This window comes from Orycteropus afer, unplaced genomic scaffold (genome assembly GCF_000298275.1).
Source record: "Orycteropus afer afer isolate SDZICR_OR568_19922 unplaced genomic scaffold, OryAfe1.0 scaffold00136, whole genome shotgun sequence".
NCBI classification, from domain to species: Eukaryota; Metazoa; Chordata; class Mammalia; order Tubulidentata; family Orycteropodidae; genus Orycteropus; species Orycteropus afer.
In genome coordinates, this window is record NW_006921723.1 from 5,747,813 (window position 1) to 5,765,805 (window position 17,993).

Sequence of the window (17,993 nt, forward strand, 5' to 3'; positions counted from 1 at the left end):
GACCTCGATCTCTAACGCTGGTTCTGGTGCGCTATGCCCAGGAGCCCTCACCCACCTCTGCCTGGGGATAAGAGGCATTCCCTAAGACGGCATGAGTCGAGTCCCTTCCATGGCCAAGGGTCGATGAGGGCGGAAGGGCTCGAGGACGGGGCCTGAAAGCGAGGATGGCAAGAGCTTCTTTAGGGAGGGGGGCGCCTGGGCTGGTGCGAGCAGAGGCTGCGGGGAGGCGCGCGTCGGGGCGAGCCTGGGCCGAGAGACTGGGTGCCCGGGTTCCAGCCCTGACGCCATTACCGTCTCCTAGACTTCGACTTCCTAAACTGAAAAACTGAGGTTCGAGGGCCAGCGATCGCCCGAGACCCTCCTTTCCTCTTGAGTTTCCAGTGGAGGCCAAGTAGGGGAGCAGAACAGTCCGGCCCCCATCGCCCATGGGCCAGCCGGGCCCTGTAGTCGTTACCGTCCCGCGGCGGCCGCCCCTTCACGTCCTGGCGCGGAGAGCCGTAGTTTGAGGTCCTTGGGCGCGAGGCTGCCATCTTGCCACTAGAAGATTGCCTTGGCAACCAGAAGAGCCCTCTCCCATTGGCTTTCTGGTCGCGATGGGGCGTGACCGCAGGCGGTCAGGGGAGGACTTTGGGCGAAGAACAATCTCTGGAGCGGATATTTTATGGCCCGGAGCCGGCGGAAGCAACTGGGCCTGTGCGGCGCGGTAAGTTTCTAGCGTGGCGTCCCTTCCGCCGAGCAGCCTCCCTCCAACGGCCTCGCAGTCCCTACCGGAAACGGAAATGGTTGGAGTTTTAGGCCCCGCCTCGCGGCCATCTTGGAGGCCCGGAGGCGGCGCCGCGGCGGACGGAGCGGAAGTGCTGGCTGCAGCGTCCCGAGCCGAGGGAAGCGCGGCGCGCCGCCTGTCCCTGTCCTCCTTTCCGTGGCCCTGACGGGAACCGTGGCTCGGCCGCGGCGGCGCTGCGAGGTGCCAGTCGGGGCTGGGGCGGGGCGGGCCGGCCTGCCCCAGAGGGCGGCGTGGCGGCGGGTGACCGGCCGGGCCAGCGCCGCCGCCTCCTTCCGGGCTGTCAAGGCCGCGACCGGCTGCTTGCGGGGAGGCCGAGGGCCCGGGAGGTTTGAGGGCACGGTCACCTAGCGCTGTCGTGGACCCAGGGGCGCCGTGCTGACCACGCCCCCACCCGGCCCGCGCTGCTACCGGCGGGGGCAACCTGGGAAGGTGGACGGCCCAGCCCCGGGGCGGGGAGGGCAGCTTGGCCCGCCCGCGCTAGCAACTTTTCTTCCCCCCCGCACTCGGCAGGGGCATCTCAGGAAAGTTATCGGTTGCCCATTCTCAAATTCTCGGAGAATTGTAGTAGCTTTGTTATGGAGATTTCGTCTCCTCACTCCTATAACCTTGTTAAGTATCAGGGTTTACCTATAGAATATCAGTATTAAAGGTTCATGATGAATTTATTGAACAGGCTGACAGGGACAGGTTAAATGGTTTCATATTATATTTTGATAGTATTCCAAATTAAGGTAAATTCTAAATCGTCCAGGTCGACTTTTTACTGCGTCCATGTCCCTGCTGACAAAGTTAACATTTGCTCCCCCTGAGGGGGGGGGGGTTGATGGGACGGGACTGCCTTTATTTTGAGAAACACTTGAGTGGGCCCTTTTCATTTTAACGTCATGATGGAGACGGGCTATTCGTCCTGGAAGTTTGAAGTCATTTATTCTTAGTTGAGTTTTCACTTCATAGTAATGTGTAGGATGGAGTGGCCGGTATGAATGAATGACTGAGACAATCAGTTAGAGCCTTTGAGGCGCCAGGCCCGTCCCTGCCAGAGCCCCCAACCCATGGAGGGAGCGTCTGCAGTTCAGGTCACTGCCAGGAGGAGGGAGGGGCCAAGGCCGGAATGTGGCATGGGGAAGGAGCAGATAAGATCTGGACAGAGATATGAAGGTTGGTGATGACTTGGGGGAGTGTTCTCAAGACCAGTGTCTTCGGTGGCACTTAGGGTGGTGGAAGAGGAAAGGAAAGGCAGACCCCCTGTGCCAGGCAGAAGAGTTTGTACTTCATCCTTTGGGATAATGTTTACTATTTTAGGAATGGTTGAGAAATAAATGAAAGCAGTGGACCCTAAAAAGATGCACATGCTGTTTTGCTGGAAGTTCAGGCATGTTTAAAAAGCCTCTGCTTGGAATGGTTTTTATTTTGCTTTTTTGCTTTCATTCTTGTGTGACTGAGCGTAAAGCAGATGATAACTTGCTTGTCTGCTACTTAGCAGGCACTTCTAGGCGGTAGGGCCCAGCAGTGGACCAAACAGATAAGGTTCCTTTCATAAGGAGCTTACATTCTAGTAGGAGGAAACAGGGAAATAAAGCAGAAAAAACTCTCTGCGTTGTTGCATTAAATAAATGTGATGTAACGTAAGGGGCTGAGTGATTGGTCTGGAGGACCTCCCTGAGCGAGTGCCTTTAGACTGGGCAAAGAGGAGAGGATTGCAGCTAGGCAGCTGGTAAGGAGGCTGTGATCCCTGATCCAGAACAAGTTTGACATGTTTGAGAGCAGCCTGGAGGTTGACACACCCATGGTGCCAGGCTCCCAGTGGCAGCTCTGGTGCTGAGTGCTTAGCCTGGGTTAGCCCAGTCAGTCCAAAGAAGGCTTTGAGGAAGACACTAAAGGCGCTTGTGTCTCCGTCACAGATTGGCACCTGAGGCGCTAAGTAGCTCACCCAAGTCATACCACTAGACAATGGCAGAGAGAGCAGCAGTTAGATTCCAGAGCTCATGTTCTGAATTAAGCAGCACTGCCTGGGTAGTATTGTGTACCTACTGGTGGTGAGTTAAGCATGATGGAGAGCCACATTTCAATGTGCACATTCAGTGAGTCAGATGATGCCTTTCTGGGGGGCTTTCCACACATGCAACTTGAAAGGGTGAGAACAGTGTTAAACACAGCTCTTCAGGACATGCTTTGATGGGCTAGGCAGATACTTTTGTTCTAATGTTTTTTCCTATTGACTCAACTCAAGTAAAAGTGTTTAACAGTAAATGCTAGTCAGAAGGAAGTAAAATATGAGAAAGTGGTGGATGAAGGTTATTACCCACATACTTCTGCTGGGCTGGCTTTGGTGTGAATAGGGCGGGTTCTAGATCACTGAGTCTAACTTAGCCCTTTTTGATTAAGGGTCTCTCCCCAGTTGAATATAAAATTGCACCCCCTCAAATAAAGTGGAGGTGGGGATGGGTGGGGCACTGGAGGTAGTAGTTCAGTTCTTCAATGAAGTCACATCTTCAGTTTGCACAGGCAGCAGGAGAGCAAAGGGCGAGTCTTTGTTTCCTTGCCATGATTCCTGGCTCTCTGCACAAGTGGGTCCTGGAAGTGGAGTGTCGGGGCCTCAGTGACGCTTTGTAACGAGGACTCACTTGGTGGTGTGCAGTTCTGCCTCATCAGAAGTCTTACTTTGAAATTGCAGTTGGAAAGTTTATACACTTGAAACCCAGGCTTGAGTCACGGAGCTGGCTGCCTTCATTCTAAGAGGATTTTCTGAGATTCTCATCAGTGAGGGCTGTAAGTGGGCCCAGGTTCAAATTCCAGCCCCATTGTGACCATGTGGATGGACCAGACAGCTCTTGAACTTCGTGAACCTCAGTTTTGTCATCTGTGATTGGGAACCTGCCCCAGGTTGCTATGGAATGGCATGCTTGGTCCCAAGTGGGTGGCACTTAATCAAGTGTCACTTTATAAATGAGGAAACTGAGGCCAGTTTGGTTGGAGGGTTTGCCGGAGGTTTCAGCCATCAGCACGGGGGAACTTAAAACCATACTTGAAACTGGAGTCTCTCCCTGCTCAGCAGCAGTCACAGCAGGCGGTCCTGAGGAGGCCTGTTCTCCTGGGGGAGACTGTATGACAGACTGGGCACAGGGGAGCTTTGCCCTGGCTCCTTCACGTGCTTCAGGGGCTGCTGGTGCCTCTCCTTACAGGAGTGGTGCATGACGGCGCCACTTGTCAGCAGTGCCTTTCCCAAGAACTGCGAGTCCTATGAATCTAGCCTACTCGGGACTCAGGGGCCCCAGTGTGCCCAGTGGAAGCAGCCTGTGGTCGGCTAGATCTGGCTCTTGCAAGCATGGCTGCCCAGGGGGCAGATCAGGCAGGTGCTCAAGCTGTCTAAGCCCTATCGCTCCTTTGTGAGATGGGATTAGTCATGCCTGCCTCCCTTGGTTATTTAGAAATTAAGTGAGAGAATGTGTGCAGTGACCCTGGCACCTGGGTTCTCACAGAATCACAGCGTCGGGTTGGGATGGGAGCAGGTAGAATTATCTCTTTTATAGATAGCAAATTGAGGCACAGATAAACTGACTAACTAGAATCTATAGGATATTTTTCTATTGAATGCCAGGGATTAAATTAATAGAACAGATAAGCTAACCTTGGGGGAAAATATTTTAAAACACTGCTGCTGTTAACTAGAGTTCCTGGGTGGGTGGACAGTTAATGTTTTCCGCAGCCTTAACGAGAGGTTAGATGTTTGAGTGCACACAGTGGCACCTTGGAAGAAAGGCCTGGTGACTTACTTCTGAAAGCTGTCACTGGAGAGCCTGTGGAGCACAGTTCTACTCTGACACACGTCGGGTCCCTGTGAGTCAAGGTTGACTCAACGGCAATTGGTTGTTTTTAATTAAGCAACACACTGTTAAAGAAATAATGTATTTAGGAAGTGTTTTGAAGTTTGACAGATGTTGAGCTCTGAGCACACCTCTGCCCTAGGCCCTGGGGGCTGTGATGAGGGAGTCTTCAGCTTCAGGGGCTCCCAGATGGTGGAGGAATATGGCTAGCATGTAAATAGGGCCGTGCGGGGGTAGGGGGCAGTCCGTCCAGGAACCTGCAGAACCCAGAGGGGGAGAGTGCCCACTTTATTCCACCAAAGATTCAGGGGCCTGAGCAGGAAGGGATACAGCTGGGGGTTGAGATGGGCATTCCAGACAGGCCAGAATTTACAGGGGAGTAAGGGCCAGGCTCCTGCTGCATTGGGCCCATGGAGTGCTCAGCAGGACAGAGGCTGAGGGCAGAGTTCAGGTCAGGAAGCCCAGTTGCCCTGTCTGGGAGTTTGGACCTTACCTGTGAAGGCAGCAGGGTGTGTGCAGAGTAGAGGCAGAGGTTACCCAGCCACCTGTGTGGAGGCTGTGCTTGGAGGAGGTGCTACAGGCTAGGCATGTGGCGAGATGTCCCCATATGTGGGGAGCTACAGTAGCATAGTGGCTAAGGCACTTGACTGCTAACCAGAAGGCTGGTGGTTCAAATCCACCAGCCACTCCTCGGAAGGAAGGTTGGGCAATCCTACTTCCGTAGTGATACTGCCTCGGAAACCCAAGGAGGGGTCGCTATGAGTCGGGGCCGACTCGACGGCAAATAACAACAACAACAACAACAACAGTTGATGTGGTTATATGGATAGAGGACACAGTCTGTGACCATTGCATGTCCTTAGCTTGGGTTATGGGAGAGGAACAGCTCAGTCCCTGCACTAGAGGCATTGGCTCTGAGAGGAGGAGATGCCTTTTGTCCTGATGGGCTGGGTTAGATATGTCTGCTAGCAGCGTGGAGCGCAGCCTGGGCAATAGCCCAGCATAGGGTTCAGGGGAGCGGGCTATCTGGGGAAGTCCTGGGGAGCCAGCAGAAAGGTCCCCAGGAGAGGAGAGGTCAGACGGGCACAAAGGCTGGGAATGGGCCATGGAGTCTGACGGAGGGCAGGGCCTGGGGTTGGGGGTGGGTTTGGCATGTGAGGACTGGCTGGTAAGGTAGGGACAGAAATGTGTCCATGAGACTCAGTCCTCAGGAAGTCGTCATGACCTTGACAAGAGCAGTTCTAGGGTTGGAGGGGTGGGAGCCCTTGGGTTGCTGAGGTGACTGGGAGGATGGCCCTTGAGAGCAAGAGCTGTCCTGGCGCTGTTCGTATAGCACACTGTGCTGTCCTCCGTGCTCCAGAGTGTACCCGTGTGCCACTGCCCTTCCTGAACGGGTCATAGTGAACATACACACGGGAAAGAGAAGGGCATAGACAAGCTGGTTCTCACAGCCAACAGGGAACAGAAGCTGCTTGGCAGTAGTGGTGGAAACGGCAGGGTTCCAAGTTCTGGGGTGTTCTTATTTAATTAAAAAGTACTTTGTGTTTTCTTCATAGTTACAGAATGTCCGAAGGGGACAGTGTTGGTGATTCCGTCCACGGGAAGCCTTCTGTGGTGTACAGGTTTTTCACAAGACTTGGACAGGTGGGTGTGTTTATAGATGACCAGTGTAAATAGTCGACTGTTTAGAAAAGTGTTTTTACCATTGACTGTTGAGACATTTTGCTGAATGATATGTGTGCTAATGTACCCAGTAGAGAAATTAAGCAACATCTTGACTTAATAACCTTACATGTCTACGTTCAGTGGTGGCCTCTCCTTGCTGTGAACATGCACTCTTGGGGTTGCTGTTGAGGCCATATAGGAAAGCATTCAGGCTTGGGTGGCTACATACGGTCTCTGCCAGATGGTCTATGTGTTTGGTTTTTCACCATCTTTGAGAATGTAAGAGGTGGCATAGTGGGTAAGGCATTTGGCTGCTAACTAGAAGGTTGGTGGTTTAAACCCAGCAGCTGCTCCAGTAGAGGAAGATGAGGCAGCATGCTTCCATAAAGATTTACAGCCTTGGAAACCCAATTGGAATCGCTATGAGTCAGAATTGACTCAATGGCAGTGGGTTTCGTTTTTTGGTTTAAGAATGTAAAGACCACTTCTAGGTCCCAGATGGTACAGAGCCAGGCTGCGGTGGTCCCTACTCTGTCCAGGCACCTGTGCAGGCATGCTCACACCCTCCCAGCCCACACTGTGCACACACTGTTCTGGTATTGCTTACTGTATGTGAAGTCTCTGTGATTTGCAGGTACATGTGTCTGTGTCTTTGTGGTGGCTGTGTCCCATCACTGCCTTGGAGCTGATGTGGTCAGGGAGTCATGGTGCCACCACTCCAGAACAGGGGCTGTCTCCAGGTGCTGTTTGGTGTACCCTGGTGCTCTGTCCTGTTTCCATAAACCCCATTCACTTTTGGAAGGCACAGAGACAGCTGTCTATCGTCTTTGACACAGATGAAGAGCCTGCCTTAGGGGTGGAAACTGTCCCTGTCCACTGTGTTTTTGAACTTCAGTCCCAGAGGGAGAGTCTGACTAAGTCAGTGGCATAGTATGCTGATGTTTAGGCTCAGAACTAAAAATGTATTGTTTTTTAACTGAAATAGCATTTGGAAATCTATTGCTAGTTATTGAAGCTGAGTGGGTGGGTCTGGGCCCATATAAATATGGTCTTTTTTTATGAATGTTTGAAACTTTCCATAATTAAAATTGAGCACACACACCATTAAGGATTCCCTCAGTACACTCTGCAGCTGCTTTGGTGCCTGCTGTGCATGGGGCTTGGTGTTGCTAATGTCCTGGTTGTGGCAGGCAGGCTGTGAGCAGGGGCAGAGACAGTGCCCAGCACTGCAGGCAAGGCAGAGGGTGCTGTGGGAGAAAGGACTGGAGGGAGGGGGGCTTGAAAAGTCTCTGTAAATTAACCTGTGCTTCTTCCCCATGGTGATCCCTTGAAGCAAATGCCCTGGACCCATCTCTAGTGATCAACTGTTTGCTTTTTTAATTTTTAGTGTGATTTGGATGAAAGTTTACAGAGCAAATCCATTTTCCATACAGCAGCTCACATATACTTTGTCTCATAAGATTGACTGTAATTTCCCACAGTGCAATAGCTCTCTTCCCGCTTCCTCCCCATAGTTACCTTCTCTCTGTGTCCTTCACTCCCATGCACTCCTGCCTCTCAAGCTGTTTCCCTGTGCATACACAGCCCTTCTATTCTCCCATGATTGATCTTGCCAAGGAGTGTATCTACTTAATATAAATGTTTAGCTCATATGCCTCTTTTGTTTGGCTGGAAGCCACAGGAATGGGTTCAATTCCAGAACTGAAGGGCAGCTAGGGGCCAGTCTCAGTGGCTCCACCAGGCTCTATCAGACCAGTAAACCTGGTCCCTTTTTTTAAATGATTTTGAGTTTTGTTCCACATTGTTCTCCCACTCTATCCAGGATCCCCCGCTGAGTGGTTGACAGTGGTAGCTGGGCACCATCTAGTTCTTCTGGTCTCATAGGCTGAGGATCGCATGGTGTACCAGTTGCTTGGACTAATTTTTTCCATGCATCTTTAGTTTTCTTCATTCTTCTTTGCTCTGGATGAGGAAAGACCCATTGTTGCATCTAGATGGCTGCTTGCAAGCTTTTAGGATCCCATTTGCTACTCGCCAAAGTAGGATGTGGAATGATGTTTTTGTGTAGTATGTTATGGCGATTGAGCTTGATGTCCCCTGTGACCATGGTCCCGAGCCCACCAATGATCAACTGTTTTGTAATCTTATTTTTGGTTATGAAGTAAATCTGCCTCAGGAATTACTGCCAGTATATTTTGGATTAATTGCCATAACTGCCTCGTGCCAGTGGATGAATGTGTGTGTTTGTGTGTGTGTGTGAGAGAGAGATCTTGGTATTTTAATCAGTTCCTTTTCAAATAGAAAGCAAACTGAAGAAATGGTTTCTTGCACAATGTAGCAGAAAGCATACTTTTTAGCGTAGTGCAGTGTGCACAGTTAGATGTCTTTATAATAGATGTGAACTTGTGTCTCTAGATCTACCAGTCCTGGTTGGACAAGTCCACCCCTTACACAGCAGTACGGTGGGTTGTGACCCTGGGACTGAGCTTCGTCTACATGATCAGAGTTTACCTGTTGCAGGTAGGTGTGGTGAAGGGTGGTGCTTCACACAACCTTGTCTGAATGGGGGCTTGGCAGGGTGCTGGTGAGCCATTTATGAGGTCACAGGGAGAGCATAGGTGAGGCACTGAATTGAATCAGTGACTGGGTTTTCCTCAGCTGCGTCTAAGTGGCCCTTCAGGCAGTGACACCTTCTCAGGCTTTCCTGTGGTATTTGTTTATTTCCTAGTTGAGAAATACTTACATGGCATCTGCTTTCTAAGAGCAAACTCAGAAGAAGCAAATTCTTTGTAGACTTTGAGGGCCATTTGTTTCCTTATGTCCAAAGAAGGGCAGGGTAAAAACTTGTCCAGAGCGTTTTTGCTTTCTAGTGGGATACTCCCTCACTTAAAGAAAACACCTTCCTTCCTAATGCATCCAGGACTGGGGCAGACATCAGCCAACACATTTACTCCCTGCCCACTGTCCAGTGCTGTGGGAAATTCTCATTTGCAGGTCATGCCTCTGAGTGACCCTCCTCTGATGTAGTGTGACATGTAGGGGTGCACACTAGTTTAGTGTAAGGGTACTCGGTCTGTTCAGGTGCCAAGAGTAATGCTGAATTGACTGTCATTGGTTTTAGTTTTTTTTTTCTTTTTCTTTTCTTTGTTTTTTAATTAGAACTTGGTGCATTCTGTAATGGAAAGAATGACCTAGAAACCTTAATTTAGTTAGGGGAGGGGATACACTGCATAGGGTAGTTGCACTATGATCTAAATCAAGTTTATGCTGATTTGGTCCTGCAACAAGAAGATATATAGACATTAAATTATTTTATTCTTCACACCTAGTTTTTAATTGTGGGACTTAAAAAGTTTTTAAGGCTGCCAAGTCTCACCTTATGTGTGTGACACATTTGGTCACACAGTCCTGGTTTCTGCTGGATGAACTCAGGGCTCTTCCAGTGAAGCTGGTGGCCGTGCATGGGCCATGTGTGCCTGGCTGTCAGGGTGGCCGGTCCTTTGTGTCTGAGGGAGATGTGGCTTGCTTACATTCTAAGCCTCCCTCTTGACTCTGATTTTCCAGTTCTGGGTTTCCTCTGGACTGAGATGTGAACCCTCAGGTTTAGTGATGAGCGTTGTATGCTGGAGAGATTATCAGCCTTGGCATCACGTTTGGTAATCTTTCAGACTCAGCCAAGTGGTGTCATTTTTCAAGTGGATGTGCTTGCCCAAGGGGGGTTCTGAGCCTGCATGCACATCAGAACCTCTCAGGTGCTCCATCCTGCCCAACTGTGAGACAAGTCCCAGAGTGTATCCCTGGCTTGTGTATTTTGAGGGGCCTCTCCTTTTCTGGTGCCCCCTTCGGTCACTTGTGGTGGCTTCTGGTACTGCAGGCTCCTGACCAGGATGCTTGGAAATAAACTGTAAGCCCGGAAGCCCATTGTACTTCTTGGTCACCTAAGTTATAATCTGTCATAATCTACTTACATTGGGTTCGTTTTTAAGTCCAGTTAAAACAAAGTTGAGAGTTACCAGTGTGTGAACACATTGGTCCAGGTGGGGAAAGCTTGCTGCTGACCTGTGCTTCCTTCTCTTTCAGGGCTGGTACATTGTGACTTACGCCTTGGGAATCTACCACCTAAATCTTTTCATAGCTTTTCTTTCTCCAAAAGTGGATCCCTCCCTAATGGAAGATTCAGGTAGAGTAGAGGCCAGCTACTTGGTTCTCTTTACTTGGGGTGGGTTGTGTTTTTGTATATATTGCAGGATCGCTCAGTTTTCTCAAGAAACATTTGAAATCCAAACTTTTGAGGTTGATTAATATACTTAAAATGTTTGGGGATGAGGATAAATGTGTTTGTGAAATAACCTGTTATTTTTTATTTTGATGTTCTAAGTGCTGTACATATTAACTCCTAACAGCTGTGTGAGTTGAGTGTTTATGCTGTTGCCCCCTCTGCAGATGAGGAAACTGAGGCACACAGCAGTTAGTAACTTGCCCAAGCCACATGGCAGCTTAGCAATTTGAATCCAGCATCCTTGCCCCTGTTCTTTTTCCTGGGCAGCTGATGTGTCTCTGAGTACCCTTGAGACTCACCTGTGAGACGTCTTTCTTGCATGCCCAGGGTTCTTGGCAGTGCACCATGACTCCTGGGGCCCCAGGCTCCATTCAGCAGAGGACAGGGTTTCTGCCTGAGGACAGGGAGCTCATATGCTCTCAGTGCATTTCTGTTTGTGCCTTTGAGGATCACTTGCTCCTGGGTGGTACCAGGGCCAGTAAGGCTGACCCAGGATCGGAGGAAGCCCTTCAAGCAGGTATATCTGCTGTCCTTTGTGGTGAGCCCAGTTGAGCCCCTGCTGGGAGAGCCATGTCTGTTACAGAGTGTAAAAATGACGTAGGGGTGTCATTTAACCTCTAACTTCATGAGAAGAAGAATCAAGATCAATAGCTGAAGGTTGATTCCTATGAGGCAGAGGTCAGACATGCCTCCTCTCTCCAGCATTATTAACAATTCTGACACCAACTGTCCCTCCCATGACACTCTTCTCCTACTGGGGTTAATAATTCATTGTAGTGATCACATAAAACTCACAAACAATACTCAAAATTACGGGGTTTATTAGCTTACAGTTCAGGTTCAGGAACAACTCAGGACACGGTTCTTCCATCAGGACAGCTTCTCCTCCACTCTCCCCACAGGCAGGCCTCTTTCTCTGTCCCTTGGCTCCTCAGCTCTTCAGTCTCTCAGCTCCTGCCCTGCTGGGGCCAGTGTTAGAAAGTTGTTAGCCCACCAGTAAGTACCCGGAGGCACCCTGCTCCACCAGCAAACCTATTGCCTAAAGGCACTCAGCTTTCTTGCTCTGGGAAACCCACCGTGATGTCTCTTGCTGGTCTCTTAGTCCTGCTCCTACTGTTTCGCTACTAATGCTTCTCGCTACCTCCAATGTTACAGCTCTCTCTTGTCTCTGAGGTCTAGGAGGCTGTCAGCCCAGGAATCCCAGGTCCAAAAGGACAAGTGCCACCGTTAGTTCTTCTTTCTTGGTGGTAGTGAGATGCTCCCTCCTCTTGGATTGGCTCCCTTTAAGTCTAGCAGGATGGTAAAACTGGCCAATCACCTCATTAAGGGTCCATATACCTTATTGCATGGTCCCACCCCTGCAGAGTTGCAAGTACCTTATTTACATTAGTCTCCTTGGTGGGCAACAAGCTCCTTATTTGCATAGTCCCACCGAATCATTTGGAAGTTAAAGACTATGGCTGGAAGAGCTTGCTGAAAGTAAGGATGACTTGAAACACTTAGTGATGAAGACTGAAGAATACAAGTCTGCAGTATGGATCACATCTCAATGTAAAGAAAACAAAAATCCTCACAACTGGACCTATAAGCAGCATCACAATAAATGGAGAAAAGATTGAAGTTGTCAGAGACTTCACATTGCTTGGTTCTACAGTCGACACCAACAAAAGCAGGAGTCAGGACATCAGACGACGTGTAGCACTGGGCAAGTCGGCTGCGAAGAACCTCTTTCAAGTACTAAAGAGCAAAGATGTCTCCTTGAGGACTAAGATGCTCCTGACACAAGCCATGGTATTTTCAATCTCCTCGTATGCATGTGCGAGCTGGACAGTGAATGAGGAAGACCAAAGAAGAATTGATGCTTTTCAGTTGTGGTGCTGGTGAAGAATGCTGAAAGTACCGTGGACTGTTGAAAGAACTAACAAATCTGTCCTGGAGGAAGTATAGCTGGAATGCTCCTTGGAAGCGAGAATGGCCAGACTTCATCTCACCTACTTTGGTCATGTTGTCAGAAGAGACCATTCCCTGGACAAGGATGTCATGTTTGGTAAGGTGGAGGGTCAACAAAAAAGGGGAAGGCCCTCAACGAGATGGATTGACACAGTGGCTGCAGTGATGGGCTCAGGTATAGCAGGGATCGTGGAGCTGGCGTGGGACCAGGCGGTGTTTCATTCTGCTGTGCATAGGGTCGCTATGAGTCTGAGATGACTCAACACCTAACAACAACAACAACAACAGAAGAGCCATATTAAGTAGTTCTCTGCATCTCAGGGAGAAAATGAGTTCTGAGCCCATGATATTTTCTCAAGACTGTTTTTAAATTGTATGGTTTTTCTCTAGAATGTTTAATGAAAATAGTAAAGGAAACACAGCTAAGCCTGTTCATTGAGTGTTGCCATTGGGGAAAGAGAAAATATTAAGAGACCCCTTTTTGTTGGCTTTGGTTTCCATAGCTGTCCCAGGTGAGAGGAGAGCTGGCCACCCTTGCCCACAGGGCCTGCCCAATGCTCTCGAGAAAAAAATGCATGACCCTCTGGGCACTTGCTGCTATGTGCTTTCTATAAATGTTTGTGCCTGTACCTGTATGTGGTACATTTGACGTGTGTCTGAAGTCTGTGCGTAGTTGGGTTTTTTATGTGATCATTTAAAACATACGGTTCTTTTTAAAAAGAGATTCTAATATAACTCTTTAAAGAGTGAACTGGTTGGTAAATTCACTAGAGACCTCCATTTTTACCTTTTGTTGAACCAAAAAAAGAAACCAAACTCGCTGCCATTGAGTCGATTCCAACTCATAGTGACTCCCATTGGATTTCCAAAGCTGTAAATCTTTACAGAAGTTGATTGCCTCATCTTCCTCCTGCGGCACAGTTGGTGGGTTTGAACCATCAACTTTCTGGTTAGCAGCCAGATGCCTTCACCACTGTACCACCAGAGCTCCTGTAAGTTCACATTTCCACATATTAGGTCTACTGTGTCAAACGATTGTAGGACAGAGTGATGAGGTAGTGACAGAAATGCAGAGTGTGGGGCAGGGCCTTGTCTCAGACACTGTAATGCCTTTCAGATGATGGCCCTTCCTTGCCAACCAAGCAGAATGAGGAGTTCCGGCCCTTCATCCGAAGGCTGCCAGAGTTCAAATTTTGGTGAGTTAATTCTTAAAGACACTTACTTGTGCTCCAGTATGGCGGAAAAGACAGATTTGTGTTTTTTGATTAGCCAGCAATTTAGACTTCTCAAAAGAATGGGAGTTTTGTTGCATTTTGTGTACCTTTTTCTCTTTGTAAACCCTTAACCCATCTAGGATATGAGGCTGTGTGGGGCTGGGTACACACAGGTGATTGGGCACTCTGAGAGAGACCACAGCCTTGCAGTGAGCTCTCATTTGAAGTTCACAGCAACACTAAAAGCTGGCCAACAAGGTTTGTTCCCAGGGGTGACCAGGTACATCACAAATCTCAGCCTTAGGAAGCAGAGCCCATGGCCACTCTGTCTCTTCCCCTGGGGTCCCTCTCTTCTCTCTGCAGACTGGCCTGGTTGGCCCACTGTTTGTACAGCGTCCTAGTCATCAGGTGGAATGGCCTAGCTTTCTCAAGAGGCCTTGGGCCCAGCCATGCTGTGGTTCACCTGCAAGCAGGGTGCCAGTGTCTGCAGACAAAACTGCTCAGTGCAGCCTCTTAAGGAGGTCCTTTGCTGGAAGGGCTTTGCTCTGGGGAGGTGACTGGAGATGGCCCATTCTCCAGACACTGTGCAGGCACTGGCACTTGTGTGGGTGTTAGAACGCTAGTGTGAGTTCTGCAGGTGGAAAAAGATGAGGGGCACCTTTAGAGCAAGGACACACATGAACTGCCTATTGGTCCTTTGTCTGCTTGTCTTCTGCCCACTGTAAGAACATGGGCCCCACGAATCCATCTGTCTTGTCTCTGCATCCCCAGTCCCTGATGCATGGCAGAAGCCAAAAGTCTTTGTTAGATTAGTAAAAGTGGATGATGTGGGCACTCCTGGTGCTGCATTTGGTTGGGCGCTCAGTGGTCTTTGTAGAAGGAATGTTATGTGCTGGAACATGTTTGGAGCAGGGGCTGGTGGTTATGAGTGGGGGTAGGGTGAGTGTTTAGAGAGAGCGAATGGCAGGAGGGTACGTGAGACACCCAGGGTGAGACTGAGGGCCATGTGAGCCTGCAGAGGAACCTGGGCTTGTTCTGGAGGAGGGAGAGCCACAGAGGCTTTTCACTGCAGGGCAAGGTGTTTTAGGGTTCATCGGCAGCAGGATGGTATGTGCAGCGAGGTGGGGGGTGGCATCTGGTGGCTGCAGTGCAAGCAGGTCTGGGCCATGGCTTTCCCCCCACGTTTTCTCAGAATTGTGAGGTCAGCCACCTGCACTGCCCCCACTGGAGGTGTTGGACGTAAGTGTGAGGCTGGGCTTCCCTCAAAGAATAGTGGTCAGTGTGCAGACTGGCCTCACAGTGTGGGGTCAGGGTCAGGCCAGAGCTGCTGCTAAACGGGAAGTTCCTGTGGCTGGTGGTCTGGTTCTCCATGTGGTCCTGGCTGTTAGGGGACTAAAGATGATAGGCAAACATGTCTGCCCCTAGAGGAAACGTGCAGCCTTCTTTTTGGGTGTTTGTATTTGTGGGCTGTTTCAGGACAGCTGCGAGAGCCGAGTGATGGTCTGCAGCCAAGGCGGGCACGCGGGCAGCGCTAACCTGCCCCTCTCGTCTCAGGCATGCGGCCACCAAGGGCATCCTGGTGGCCATGGTCTGCACGTTCTTTGACGCCTTCAATGTGCCGGTGTTCTGGCCCATCCTGGTGATGTACTTCATCATGCTCTTCTGCATCACAATGAAGAGGCAGATAAAGGTAACCTGGGATGCACCAGAGCTGGATGGCAGCTGGCTTTCCTGCTGCCCAGTGCACGCTCAGAGGAGGGGGTGCTGGGTCTGTGAGCTGCTTCAGAGTAGGGAGTGATTGTCTGAGGTGCTTTAGGATGGGAGGGTGATGGTCTGTGAGGTGCTTTAGGATAGGGGGTGACAGTCTGTAAAGTACTTCAGGGTGGGGGTACCCTCAGGACCTGCTCGGTTGTGCAGAGGAGGTGGGATGGGCTTACCAAGGAACATGGCACACACCGTTATCAGTGGATGGCAGCCTGCTCTGCACCATTAAGTCTGTTAGCACGTGAACAGCTCTTTGAAACAGTTTTTTGGCAGCTGGCTATGAAAGTCCTAGTTGCTAGCTTAGTAACTCAGGTTTCCACACTATCTCAGTTCTAGTCCTTGAGACCTTGCTTTTGGCCTGATGGGTCGCAAGGCTCTGTCCTGCTAGAATTGCACTGTGGGGCAGTGACCAGCACCACTAGTGGGTTGTACTACCTCCCCTCCCCAGGTGTTTGCTTCCTGCCTCCTTCCATCAAGGAGCCACCTTACACCTACTGTCCCCAACAGTAGGCTCTGCTTTTCTCGTGCTGGAGGGTCTCTGGGCAAGTCATCTGGGGTTTTACTACACAAGTGGGCCTGACTGGTGTGGGTAGTGGGGACACTGGGCCATCATGTCATTCACTCATGGAGAGTGGTTCAGATTGAGAGTGGTTGGTGAGTAGTTCACATTTGGGGAAAATGTGCTTCTCTGGGACTGTTTTAAAACAACTCAATCTTTGTTTATGTTTATTTTCCCAGCACATGATAAAATACCGGTATATCCCATTCACACATGGCAAGAGGAAATACAAAGGGAAGGAAGATGTGGGGAAGACGTTTGCTAGTTAGAAGCTGGACTGAGTCTATCACTCGTATCCTGAGAACGGTTTTGAGCCATTGTAACAATGCCTTTTTTCTTCACATAAAGTAGTTGATTATGAGGGAGTTGAATTTTCTTTATAAAAAGGATCACTAATTATTCGTATCAGAAATAATCAGGTTCTGGAAGAAACTGGCATTTAAACCAAATTGCATCGATTAATTTTTCAGTGACGTTCAAGTGTGTCAAACTGGCAGAACCCAGGAGGGGAGATGGGCTGTGTGGGGGCTGGCAAGTGGGTGGGGGCGGCAGCCTCACCCCAGTCCTGGGCACCCTGCAAGGCCGTGAGCATGGGGTAGGCCTGTGTGAAGGGACCCACATTCTTCAGGACACCTGTGGGCAGGGTCTGTACACCCTAGGCCACGTCAGACCTCTTCGCAGGAGGGTGATGCTCGCCTCACGTCGCCTGTCTGGAAGAGCCTCACAAATTAAAGATGACTTCCACTACTGTGGGTTTCATGCCAGTTTCCCAATCCCACCTCACCAACGGTGTTCAGATCGACCTCCATCACGACGACTCAAAACTTCGTTCTTACTACCGTGATTGCTTCTGGGGGCCTGGAGTGACAAATATATATATTATATTTTAATCGTTTGAGATTATTTTGACATATTTCTTTAATATGTAAAGAGTTGTTTTGTTTTTGATTAAATTTGTTTTCAGGCAACAGCCCCTATAAGAAAACAACAAAACCGGTGACATCAGACTGGTTCTGTGGGTTATAACACAGCTTCTCATTGTCTTTGGGGGAGCTAGAACTCTGACCTGCATGTCAACTTTTTTCAGTGATAAAAAAGCAAACAAACTCTTGAACATTTTACTAAGTGACTTTTTAATCCAACTTTATTAAAGACAGTGTCCCCTTTCCTGTGTTAGTCTCTCTCTGAAACACAGCTCCCGGCATGAGATGGCCCAGCTGAGTGAGTGCTTGCTCTCTGCAAGCTGCTACTGACAGAGGCAGCAAACGCACTTGTTGCAGGGCTGCATGCTGGATGCTGGATGCAAGCTCCCAAGCTTCTGTCTGCCGTCTGATTTTAGACATAGAAGGTGCCAAATGCCTGGGTCCTTTACCAGTTTCTGTGTCTCTGAATTGAATTCCTCTTGTTTTTCATGGCACTTCGTATACCTGCCCCGATGTAAAAGTTCTTGTTGAAATGATACTCCAACTGGATGTTAGTTACCACCCTGCAGCACTTGGGATGCTCACACTGGGGCGCTTTTGTTTTCAGAATAGTCTAGAAGTACTTTGTTCGCCACAATTCTCCCAGTAACTGCCCTCACATGGAGAGCGTGCTCTTGGTCAGAGCGTCGGTGTGGACTTGAACAGGCAACAGATCAGCCTTCCGTAGCAGTGGAAAGCAGCCCTCTAGACTCTTCCGACAGACCTGCCCTTTGGAAAGTGCTGCTCACTATGGTTGCTGCTAATCGTGGCCCATCTCTGGCACACTGGCCTTTATTAACCTAGGAACATGGGTTATTTCTGTTCCTGAACAGCTGTGTCCTACCCAACAGAAATGAAGACTGGCTGGTGCCACTCGCCCTCAAGTGGTACTGCTGGCTGGGCTCCTGGCCTGGTGACCTGGCCAGCAGGACATTAGGTCTGGATGAGGGCTGACGGGCATTGTTACACTGCATGCTTTTTGAAGACCTCCC

The 17,993-nt window shown here is 49.7% G+C and overlaps 1 protein-coding gene across 1 annotated transcript; it reads left to right on the forward strand.

The window, feature by feature from the left end:
* Positions 1-6,171: 6,171 nt before the first annotated feature.
* Positions 6,172-16,308, forward strand: RER1 (retention in endoplasmic reticulum sorting receptor 1). The gene is made up of 6 exons (XM_007945432.2): positions 6,172-6,252; positions 8,689-8,793; positions 10,354-10,453; positions 13,620-13,698; positions 15,271-15,406; positions 16,219-16,308. Exons 1-6 carry the CDS (start codon positions 6,172-6,174, stop codon positions 16,306-16,308), a joined length of 591 nt encoding a protein of 196 aa, XP_007943623.1.
* Positions 16,309-17,993: the final 1,685 nt, after the last annotated feature.